Source organism: Ictidomys tridecemlineatus, chromosome 5 (assembly GCF_052094955.1).
Source record: "Ictidomys tridecemlineatus isolate mIctTri1 chromosome 5, mIctTri1.hap1, whole genome shotgun sequence".
Lineage (NCBI taxonomy): Eukaryota > Metazoa > Chordata > Mammalia > Rodentia > Sciuridae > Ictidomys > Ictidomys tridecemlineatus.
This window is the reverse complement of record NC_135481.1, coordinates 178,209,274-178,222,002: the sequence shown is the minus strand read 5'-3', so window position 1 is coordinate 178,222,002 and position 12,729 is coordinate 178,209,274. Positions and strand designations below refer to the sequence as shown.

Here is a 12,729-nt window from a genome sequence, read left to right as displayed (position 1 = left end):
GACAAACACTCTACCACTGAGCCACAACCCCAGCCCCCAAAATAATACATTTTCTGTGCAAAATTTCTATGCTACTACAAAGAATACTTTACAAATTAAACTGAAGATTTAATGAAAAATACAATGTTTAAATATTATGGATATACATTGGAAAAAATTTCATCTGTATTCATGAAGTTTAAAAACTAACTTGGAAGTTTTGTTCAAAAATATGGGGTTTTTATCTAGTGTATATATAACTGTTTTGGTTTTGGCTCCCAGTATCTGCAAACAATGTGGTGTGGTATTAATTCATTTTAATTTGACAGATTTAGGAAAGAAGATACAGGGTGGGTTCTAAGGCCTCTTGATTCTTAAATGAAACCAGTATTAAATTTCTGAGTTTTTCTTTCACATTCTGAATGCTTACTGATGAGTGTTTTAAGATCTCAGAAAAAGATATTTATTGGAGACTCAATGAAAATTATTGTACCATTCTCTAAAGATGCCAAAATACTGTTATTTTATTTTTCTTTTCTTTCTCTTTCTTCCTCTCTCTCTCTCTCTCTTTTTTTTTTTTTTTTTTTTTTTAGAATTCTGATTTGGCTGTTATTTTGAAATATAAGCCCTAAAAATGCCAACTTGTTCGGACTTAGAAGATGACCTGAATAAATGATAAAAATTAAGAAAGACATTTTGGTGAGTAAAATGTTATATAGGATAGTAGATAAAAGGCCCAAAGTAATGTTTATTCTTTTGTTTTTTCAGGTATTGCCTTTCTTTTTAGAGAAACTGTCTAAAATGTGTTTTTTTATTTTTAGAACCACTGAATAAAATGCAAATGCCATTCTTCTGTTTGTATTTATTTTTTAATTATTTTTTTCTGGTCTGGGGATTAAACCCAGAACCTACAGCATGCTAGGCAAGCATTCTACCACTGAGCCATATCCCCAGCCTTCATTCTTCTGTTTTTAAGTAGGGTTTCTATAATAAACTTTTTAAATGTAGTTTCTCACCCTTTTATAAAGAATCACCTCGGATTTCACAGTAAATAATAACTGATGATTAAAATCTATCTTGATTAAAACTATAATAGATTTCAAACAAATATCTCTGATTAAAAATAGGATATATTTTTAATTCTTATTTGGGAGACTGAGCTGGGAGGATCAGTTTAACCCAGGAGTTCAAGACCAGCCTGGAAAACAGTGAGACCCCTGTTTCAAAAAAACAAACAAAAAAAGAAAATAAATATATGTACGTGGAAAGTTGCGGACTAAACACAACCTATGTTTTAATGCTGTTTAGATTGGAGTTAAGCTGAAGTCCAGCAGAAATTAGACCATTTTTATCTTGAAACTTATAATTCATAATAAATTCTTCGAGTCTTCATCTGGATGCTATGTCATAGTAGGTTTAACTGAAATGGGAGACTCTTCAGAAATGCTTGTGGAGATTTGACAAATGACCATTTATTCATTTAATAATTCTCTTAAGTCTCTTAATTTAGAAGAGTTGTTATCCACTTTTTCCTATAAGAGACTAAATCAAATGTCCTGTAGAAATCCTATACTCTCGATTTATCTGATTATTCCCTCATGGTGCTTTTTAAGTTCCTTCTTTATCTCCTATTAAAGACTTGTTAGATTAAGATTAAACACTTTTGGCAAGAATATTTTGTAGATAATTCAGTGCACTTAATACTGTACATAATTTCTTGTTGTTTCTCTGTAAGACATGCTAAGGTTGATCATTGCATTCAGATGGTAACAGTCATGTCTTTACATTGTGGAGTTAGAGTTTTCCCTTTGCCAGCAGCATGTGAATGTTCAGTTCTCTTTCAGTTTTTCATGTAATGTGTTATCCTTATTCATGATCCATTCTTGTATAAACATAATTGATTCCCTGGCGATTCCTTCATCAACTGGAGCTATTAGGTAGCTCTAAAATTGTTTTTACTGCTAAGTTAAAATAAATATTATGATTGCCTTTAAAATTTTTCCTAAATATCACATTTGTTCTTAAATTCTTTATGAAAGATTAAAAGAGCCTGAGTAAAAAGTGAAATTATTAGGTAATCTGAAAATTTATTATGTGGATGAAAGCTGGTGGTCATTCTTAGCAAACCCAGACAATAACATATGCCTTCTTGTGACAGATGTCATAAGTGAGCAAATGATTCTCATGAAGCAGTCACCTACAGTTTGTTTTCTCTTTCCAAGAGCAGTGAACTGAATTACATTTCACTGAAAAGTTGTTCAGTTATTTTGATAGTAAATCTCTTCATTGAAGGTCGGATTTTAAGTGGATATTATCTCAGTGACCACATTTTCTAGAAATTTCCTTAAAAATTGAAGGAGAAGTCAACAGTTTTTCATAGATTATTTCAGTTTTCTTATTTTTATAATTACCTATATACTGTTTTGGTATTGTTGAACTGGTTATTCCTGAATTGGTGTATCTGTGTCTGCCAGTCAAGGGTTTTCCAAGTTGGGATACACAGCCTTCATGGAACAATCAGCAGCCTCATTAGATGACTATCAAAGTCAGATTTTTTAATTGGTCTCCCTCTTTCCAGCTAAAGATTCTTTTGGAAAATTTTCTTAAATTTTTAGTTATTTTCTTGGCAATTCCAACTTTGGAACAACTGCTAAGAAACTAACTTTTTAGACAGTTTCAGCCATCAGTCTTTTTCCTGCCAAGCCGCAGTTTTTAAGCCCTAAAAAATCTTCATTAGCGGGGCTGGGGATGTGGCTCAAGTGGTAGCGCGCTTGCCTGGCATGTGTGCCGCCCGAGTTCGATCCTCAGCACCACATACAAAGATGTTGTGTCCGCCAAAAACTAAAAAAAAAAAAGAAAAGAAATATTAAAAATTTTTCTCTCAAAAAAAATCTTTCTTCATTAGCTTTCATTTATTTACCTTTAATCTAAAGTTTGTTAGAATTTGTAAAGTGCAGTTAAATAAGAGTGGTAGTTTTTTATATAGTTATTTTCTGAATGCTGTTGTTTCTTAACTACACCACACAGTTCTGTTCTGACAGTAACAATACAAGAAAAGGATGTAATTACTAGATTATAAGGTGCTTTGCTCAAATGTACAAGTATTTTTTGCCTATTTGCTTAAACAACAGAAAAGTTTTTCCCCAAATATTGCTTAGGTTTTTGTTCTAATTTGTTTTTTTTAAGATGTTGATGGACATTTATTTATTTATATGTGGTGCTGAGAATTGAACCCAGTGCTTCACACATGCTGGACAAGTGCTCTACCACTGAGCTATAACCCTAGCTGCCCTTAGGTTGGCTTTTTTTTTTTTAATATTTTTTTTAGTTGTAGAGGATACACAATATCTTTATTTATTTTTATGTGTTGCTGAGGATGGAACCCAGTGCCCCACACATGTAAGGCAGATGCTTTACCACTGAGCTACAGCTATAGCCCCTAGGTTGGTTTTTAAAAAGCTTTTGCTTTTGAAGTTTAATCACTGTTTAATAAAGAAGAGTTAAGCAAGGTTTTTTAAATACTTTATCCTCTTTAATACATGTAGTATACAAATAACAACATAGTTTGACATTTCTTTTTTATTTTCAGTAATGGGCATCAAATTCATGAGTGCTCTACCACTGAGCTATATTCCCAGCCCTTTTTATTTTTTATTTTGATACAGGGTCTTGCTAAGTTGCCTAGATTGGCCTTGACTTTACATTCTCCTCCCTCAGCTTCCCCAGTAGCTGGGAGTATAGGTATGTGCTATTGACTTCAAGGTTTTCTTTTGTTATTGTTATTATTTTGTTTTTTTGGTGGTACTGGGGTTAAATGCTGGATGCCCTGCTACTAAGCTACTTCACCAGTCCCTTCCCGCTTTTATGTGGGTGCTAGGGATTGAACCCAGGGCCTCATGCAGGCTGGGCAAGCACTTTGCCACTGAGTTATATGCCCAGCCCCCCCAGTCCTTATTTATTTATTTATTTTCAAAAAATTGTTCTAAGTTTAATTTTTAAACATTTTGCTTTTTTTTTTTTTTTTGGCAGGACTAGAAATTAAACCTTGAGCACTCTACCACTGAGCTATAACCCTACCCCTTTAATTTTTTTTTTTTTTTTTACACCTCATCTCACTAAGTTACTCAGGCTGGCATCAAGCTTTCAATCCTCCTGCCTCAGCCTACTAAGTAGTTGAGATTACAGATATCTATAGGCATATACCACCTCAATTGGCATTTCTTAATGACTTTCAGCATACTTGGGAAATAGGAAATTTATCTGTGATCCTACCAATTTAATACAATCACTGTTTACATTTTAGGGTATTTTCAGTTCTTTTTTCTTATTTACTTTATTTAAAAGTTATATTTTAATAAGGAATTTTTTAACTAGAAAATTGGTGTGAGATTCTTAAATACCCATGCTCTTCTTGCATAACGCAAATGCTGATGATTAATATTTATTCATTCACTTTGGTTAAAAATGGGATCTTCAATCCCAAAGCTAATAGAGGAAATTGCCATATGTGATTTTTAATATGCATACTGGTCAGCAACAAAACTGAAAATAGCAAAAAATGTAACTTCTTTAAATCTAAAAGTTAAAAGGTAATTTAGGTCTGTCCAGGACATAATTCGTTGCTTCTATAAACATGTACTAACCTCTTGTGCTCCTTTAATAAAAGCATTTAAAGATTTATTTTGTTGTTTCTGAATTATTACTTTCAGCTAAATCATTATTAATAACCCTTTAAGAGTTGTTTAAAACAATTTTTTTAGGAACTGCAATGGTACAGTCTGTTAGCACTTGGTACTTTAAAAAACAGTCTTTGTAAAAGAATTCAGGAGTTTCAGTAATCACCCATATGTTTTCAGTTGGGTCTAGTTGTACTTTGCAGGTAGGAGAAAGAAGAGGGCTTTAGAAAGAAACCTTGGCTCCTCTAAGGCTGTTCTTTGGCATAGGAGTAACGGGAGTCTTTGGGGGCCACTTGTTCTATGTGGTCAACCAAAGGCTTATAAAAATTGATTCTCAGAAAGTTTTTATTTAATCCTTTGTACACTCCTCCTGATGTTCCAGGTTTACAAAAAGGTAGCAATACAGCATTATAAAAGGGAAATTTAAAGACTTGTTTTTTTTTTTTTATTTCTGTTACTTCAAAGAACGAATTGTTTTAGCCAGGTATGGTGCACACACCTATAATCCTATTTACTTGGGAGGCTGAAGCAGGATGATCAAGGCTAGTCTGGGCAACTTAGTAAGACCCTGTCTCAATTTAAAATAAAAAGCACTGGAAATGTAGAGGTAGATATGTATAGTCCCCCTGGGTTCAATTCCCAATACTGGGGGGAAAAAAAGAAAAATAATGAATAATTTTAGGATATCTTAATTAAATAGTTTAAGCTTTTCTTTAATTTCTTAATTTTATTATACTATAATACTGTCCTTATCATTTATCAAATAAATTACAGTTTTCACTAAACTATGAATTGTACATTGTAGAATATATAATTATGCTATGTAATACTCTTCTCTTTTCCTTTCCCTTTTTCCAAGGTTTTCTTATTGTCTACTTGGCATATGCTTCAGGAATAATATTCACCATGGTTTTGGACGACCTTCCTAACTTAGAAGACATCTATACTTCCTTATGTTCATCAACAGTGGAAGACTCAGAGATGGAGTTTGACTCTGGACTAGAAGATGATGACACAAAAAGTGACAGTATTTTGGAGGATTCCACAATTTTTATGGCCTTCAAAGGAAATATAGATGATAAAGATTTCCAATGGAAATTAGATGCAATATTGAAGAATGTGCCCAATTTGTTACACATGGGTAATTTGTTTTAATGATTGTTTCCTTGGTGTTTTGAGTTTTACAAAGAAGGTTTTGCTAAACTAAGTTGAAAGGCTAATTTTAAGTACAAAATTAGGAATTTAGGAGTTTTTAAAAGCAGAAATGCTGTTGTGTTTCTTTTAGTGATAGCACTGATTTTCAAGACCCAAATTTACTTATTGTTTTTAATGCTTTGATCTCTTTCTTTACCCATAAGTTGACAGGTTTAAACTGGATCTTTAAGGTCCTTTAAAGCTTAAAAAAAATCCAGTATTCTCTGAATCTGTTTTAAGTACTTAAAACATACTTATATTTTAGATTAGAGATCACTGACAGCCTGTTGGATCCAGCCTTCAGACATGTGTTGTATAGCCCACTTTAGTTTTTTGTTTGTTTGTTTGTTTGCTTTGTTTTTTTAATTTTGTTTTTAGTGTTTGAGTTTATCGCTAGTGCTTTAGAAATTGAGATACATTACATTGGAACCCAATTTATCATTAAAAATGAGAAGGTCGGTAACATTGAGATCTTCCCATTTCCCAGATGGTGTCAAGTAGCAGCTACTGCCAAGGGCACTTTGCCTCTCCATAGTTTCCATCTGGCCTCTTCACACATTTTGATAACTTGTCTGGGTCTAGTGGGCATTGTGTTTTTGAAACTTGTTTATATGTTTACCATCTTTTCTAGTTAGCACCATTATCTAATCTCACCAGAGTGGAAAGCCTTTTCTCACAAATCCTAATTTGGTCATGTGCTAATTAGATTTTTCAGGTTTGGGGTGTTTTTCTTTGAGATTTGATGTTTGGAGGAAAGCCCTATTTTTTTCCGGGGCTTCTTTACTGTCTTCTACAAGGCTCTTGATAGTTAAGGATTACTTAGCACATATAAGAGAATTTCATGTATTGAAATTGCCATTATTATCATCATTATAAGCATAATCATAATCATAGTCATACTATATGATATTATAAGGCCCTACCTAGACCTAAAATTGTTCATTGCTCTTAATTACCATTTTTGGTTGTTTATAAATTGCTCAATCAGTTATTATCAAATCTAAATTTACAGTTCTGCCAGATTATATTCTTGGTTTAAAAAATATTTTAAGGCCAGGTGTGGTGGTGCACACTTGTGACTCCAGCAGCTCCAGAGGCTGAGGCAGGAGGATCACAAGTTCAAGGCCATCCTCAGCAAATTAGGCATTATTATTGGGTTTTAGTTATTGTGAATAATGCTGCAGTGAACATGGGTGTAATATGTCTTTTCAAGACCCTGCTTTCATTCAATTCTTTGGGCAGTATACTAGTATACCATTTGTATGTTTTCTTTGGAGAAATGTCTATTCAAATCCTTAAGCCCCCCACTTTTTAAATTTTTTTTTTATTGTAGGTGGTCACAATAGTTTTATTTTAGTTTTATGTGGTGCTGAGGATTGAACCCAGTGCCTTCCACTTGTGAGGCAAGCACTTGACTACCGAGTTACAATCCCAAGCCCCTCATCTTTTTTTTTTTGTTTGCTTATTTGTGTTGGGTTTTTGTTGTTGTTGAGTTTTAGGCTTTTTCTGTGTATTCTGGACTCTGGTCTTTTATTATTCTGTTGTTAGCATGTGCGGCACCCAATATTTTTAGAAAATTTCACTTGAAATTTGAGGCTTCCATGTTCTCAGGTTTTAAGTTCATATGCGTTAGGGTGAGTCCAGAAGTAGACATTACTTGATTATTTTAAACTTATCTCTCTCTCCTCTCCTGTTTTTTACTTCATCTTATTCCGTTCTATTTATTTAGTACTTATAGTATGTCAGGTATTATACTGGGTTTTTTGTATTTATTACCTCATGTGATACAATCATATGAATTAGTTTTTTTCCTAGATTTAGAAAAGAGAAAATTACATTTCAGAAAGGTTAAATAGCTTGTTACTGGTCACCCAGGTGCCAAATGGCAAAGTTGGAATTAGAGTTGAAGTCCACTTAATGCCAAAGCATTAGATGATTTAATCTCAGATGTTCCAAGCTGGTACCCTGCCTTTTTCTTTTCTTTTTTCTTTCTTTCTTTCTTTTTGCTTGTTTGCTTGCTTTTTAGTTCCACATCTTCTATTGCCTGAAAAATCACTAATATTATTATTATTTTTTCTTTATGATAAAGAATCCAGCAAGCTAAAGGTACAGAAGGTGGAACCCTGGAACAGTGTGCGTGTAACATTCAACATCCCCCGGGAAGCAGCGGAGCGACTACGGATCCTGGCACAGAGCAACAACCAGCAGCTTCGGGATCTGGGGATTCTCTCCGTTCAGATTGAAGGTCTCTTACTTTGTCATGTGCCCATCTGGACCAAAACATAACAACAGTAGAATATAGCATGATTTCTAGTACTGCTTTGTCTATTCCCCTGCTCTTATGTTTCAGAATGCCAAGTAGCATCTCATGGCAGCTCCTTAGTATAAAGAGACACCAAGGTTATTTCATGGACCCAATGTTCTTCAGCATCTGTGGCCTCAGACTTCCATTTGTTTAATTTTGGCCATCAGTCTCAGACTTTGGGTTTTTTGTTTTTGTTTTGGGGTCTTTATTTGTTTTTTGGTATTGAAGATTGAACCCAGGGGCACTTTACCATTGCGCTACATCCCCAACCCTATTTTAAATTTTGTATTTTGACATAGTTGTTTCACTAAGTTCACTAAATTGGTGAGGCTGGCTTTGAACTTGCAATCCTCTTGCTTTAGCCTCCCTATCACTGGTATTACAGGCAATTACTACCATGTCTGGCATTCAGCTTTTGGTATTACTGGTACCCTAACTAGGAACTCATTTGTCTTTTAAAGAATATCTATTTTTATTTGCTTCCTTCTGCCAAAACTTTAATGCTTTCTTTATTCATCTAACAGATTAGAAGGTCCTAAACAGTCCTTTTGTAGCAATGTCCATTTTTCAGATATTTTTACTGGAATGACCTTTTTCAAAATAAAAATATGCTCAACACAAACACCTGCTTATTCACCCAGCTTAAAACACTACTATTGCTTGCTGTTGTTCAAAGAATGAAGACCAAACTCTTTTTTTTTATTAGCTGCACATGACATTACAATGATCTTGACAATTCATACATTTGAATCAAATGGGGTATAATTTCTCATTTTTCTGATTGTACAGATTGCAGAATCACACTGGTCATAGAGTCACCTATATACATACAGCAATCATAATGTCTGTTCTGCTGCCCTTCCTATCCCCCCTTCCCCTCCCCTCCCCTCCCCTCCCCTCCCTTTTCTCTATCCAATCTAATGTGACACACTTTTTTTTCTTTTTCTCCTTACAACATCATATATGTATTCTGTATAACGATGAGGGTCTTCTTCCATCTTCCATGCAATTCCCCTTCTCCTTCCTTTTCCCTCCCATCTCTCTCTCCTATTTAGTGGTAATTTTCTCATGCTCTTCCTCCCTATCCCATTTTGAGTCACCCCCCCTTATATCAGAGAAGACATTCGGCATTTGTTTTTTAGGGATTGGCTAACTTCACTTAGCATAATCTGTTCTAATGCCATTCATTTCCCTGCAAATGCTATGATCTTGTTATTTTTTAGTGCTGAGTAACATTCCATTGTGTATAAATGCCACATTTTTTAATCCATTCATATATTGAAGGGCATCTAGGTTGGTTCCACAGTCTAGCTGTTGTGAATTGTGCTGCTATAAACATTGATGTGGCTGTGTCCCTGTAGTATGCTCTTTTTAGGTCTTTTGGGTATAGTCCGAGAAGGGAAATAGCTGGGTCAAATGATGGTTCCATTCCCAGCTTTCCAAGGAATCTCCATACTGCTTTCCAAAAATTGGCTGCACCAATTTGCAGTCCCACCAGCAATGTGTGAGTGTACCTTTTTCCCCCGAATCCTCGCCAGCACTTATTGTTGTTTGACTTCATAATGGCTGCCATTCTTATTGGAGTGAGATGGTATCTTAGAGTAATTTTAATTTGCATTTCTCTGATTGTTAGAGATGGTGAGCATTTTTTCATGTATTTGTTGATTGATTGTATATCCTCTTCTGAGAAATGTCTGTTCAGGTCCTTGGCCCATTTGTTGATTGGGTTATTTGTTTGTTTGTTTGTTTGTTTAACTTTTTGAGTTCTTTGTATATTCTAGAGATTAGAGCTCTATCTGATGTTTGAGGGGTAAAAATTTGTTCCCAGGATGTAGATTCCCTATTCACCTCACATATTATTTCTCTCTTTTTTTTTTTTTTAAAGAGAGAGGGAGAGAGAGAATTTTTTTTTAATATTTATTTTTCAGTTTTTGGCGGACACAACATCTTTGTTTGTATGTGGTACTGAGGATCGAACCCGGGCCACACTCACGACAGGCGAACGCACTACCGCTTGAGCCACATCCCCAGCCCCCATATTATTTCTCTTGCTGAGAAAAAACTTTTTAGTTTGAATTTATCCTATTTGTTGATTCTTGGTTTTAACTCTTGTGCTATAGGTGTCTTATTAAGGAATTTGGGGCCTGCCCCCACGTGATGAAGATTAGGGCCAACTTTATCTTCTATTAGACACAGAGTCTCTGATTTGATTCCTAGCTCCTTGATCCATTTTGAGTTGAAGTTTGTGCATGGTGAGAGAAAGGGATTCAATTTTATTTTTTTGCGTATGGATTTCCAGTTCTCCCAGCACCATTTGTTGAAGATGCTATCCTTTCTCCATTGCATGCTTTTAGCACCTTTGTCTAATATAAGGTAGTTTTAATTTTGTGGATTTGTCTGTGTCCTCTATTCTGTACCATTGGGAAGACCAAACTCTTTACCATGATCTCAAACCTTATTTGGTCTGACCTCTACCTTTCTCCTCTAGTTTTATCTTGGTTAACACTTTCTTGTTCTGTTTTTTTTTTTTAAATTTTTTGGTACTGGGGACTGAACCCAGGGGCACTTACCCACACAGTCACGTCCCCAGCCTTTTGTTATATTTTATTTAGAGAGAGGATATCCCTGGGTTGCTTAGGGCCTCGCTAATTTGCTGAGTCTGGCTTTGAACTCAAATTCCTCCTGCCTCAGCCTCCCAAGCTGCTAGGATTACAGGTGTGCTCAAAGGAGCTTATGATCTTAGTAAGGGAGACAAAACTGTGATCAATATATGTTGAGAGCACACAGGTTTCTTTTCTTTTGGAACCAAATAAGCTAGAACCCTTTCTTCTCTTCCTGTGTAGATACAAACAAGATGGCAACCGGTGATTCCAGTCTTTTCTTTCACTTGTGGGCCAAGCCCCGCTGACCCTGTGGTTCACTTAGAACCTAAATGCTCATTGAAATCTCAGCAGCTGAAAACATCGTCAGTAGGAGAAAGGCATATTTTGTACAGTCTAGGATGCTGTGTTCCTAGAGGGATAATACCAACCAAGATTATTTAGAGATGGTTATTTATTTGTAAATTGAGAGATGAGATCAATTTCATTATATGATAAATGAGGAAATAGTGGATTAAGCAATAACCATTTTATTATGAAAGATGATTTTGAATTATCTGAAAGGATCCAGAAAAATTAAATCAATTCACAATAGTCTTTAGGATAAAGTGTTGAATAAAGTAAATGTCAAATAATGATTGGATAAAATGACAATATTTAGGCTATTTATACTTTAAGGAACATATAAGTGATTTTAAGGAACATAGAAGTGATTTTTAGAAAACCTTCATGGAGAGCTGGGGCTGTGGCTCAACGATAACGCACTTGCTTATTAGCATGTGTGAGGCACTAGGTTCGATTCTCAGCATCGCATATAAATAAATAAAATAAAGGTCTATCAACAACTTAAAAAATAATTTAAAAAAGAAAGAAAAGAAAACCTTCATGGTGGTGCATACCTGTTATCCTAGCAACTTGGGAGGCTGAGGCAAGAGGATCACAAGTTTGAGGCCAGCCTCAGCAGCTTAGTGAAACCTTGCCTCAAAATAAAAAAATAAAAAGGACTGGCATATAGCTCAGTGGTAAAGTGCCCCTGGATTCAATTCCTACTACTGAGAAAAATAATGAAACAAAACCCCCAAAATCCTAAAGCCCATTACCTATGTATCTTGATACGCCTGTTTTTTTTTCTTTTTTCTTTTTTTTAATATTTTGGGTTTTTAGCTGTAGTTGGATATAATACCTTTATTTTTTATTTTTATGTGGTGCTGAGGATTGAATCCAGAGCCCTGCATGTGCCAGGCAAGCGCTCTACCGCTGAGCCACAACCCCAGCCTCCAGTTTCTTTTCTTAATAAGATCTACTTCCTACAAAGATAAAATGCTAGTTCTCTTTTAATATTTTAGCCATAAATTAAAGCATAAGTGCTAAAAAGGAATTAAAATAGATAATATATATTTAAGAAATTATAAAATTTATATTTTTATAAATTTATATATTTATATTTATAAATAATAACAATTATCATAATATAGAAAGAGTTTGGGTTTTTGTTTTTTTTTTTTTTTTTTTTTGCTTTATTTTTTGCTACTGGGGATTGAACCCAGGGGCACTATACCACTGAGCTAAGTTCCTAGCCCCACTGCCCCACCCCACCCTCCTTTTTTTAAAATTTGAGACAAGGTCTCATTATTGCTGAGGCTGGTCTTGCAGTCCTCCTGCCTAAGCCTCCCAAATTGCTGGTTTCACAAATATGCACTACCACGTGCAGCTAGAGTTCTTAACTTTTAGGCTGCCCATGTGGTCTCTTTTTCTCTTTCTATACTCCTAGGAATTGAGACAGGTATGAAGGTTGTGACAGATGCAGTTGCTTTTATGAACCTGGTAATGGGGTGATAACTTTGTGAGTTTTAAGGGGAAGTGTTGATACTTTCTTGGTGTCTGCTGCAAGGATGGAGAGAGAAGTTGTTTCTTTGACATTCCATTCTCCATTGAAGAATATTCCTTCTTCCCTTCCTTTTTTGAGAATTGGCCA

At 34.8% G+C, this 12,729-nt stretch overlaps 1 protein-coding gene across 11 annotated transcripts in view; it reads left to right on the top strand.

The window, feature by feature from the left end:
- Ncoa6 (nuclear receptor coactivator 6) overlaps positions 1–12,729 on the top strand; it is a 93,403-nt gene that overhangs the window by 26,877 nt on the left and 53,797 nt on the right. For all 11 annotated transcript variants that reach the window (XM_078051666.1, XM_078051665.1, XM_078051668.1 and 8 more), the window contains 3 exons: positions 573–678; positions 5,515–5,796; positions 7,939–8,094. In XM_078051666.1, coding sequence (XP_077907792.1) covers positions 5,562–5,796; positions 7,939–8,094 — 391 coding nt within the window. In that variant the 5' untranslated portion in view covers positions 573–678; positions 5,515–5,561. The remainder of the gene's footprint in view (positions 1–572; positions 679–5,514; positions 5,797–7,938; positions 8,095–12,729) is intronic.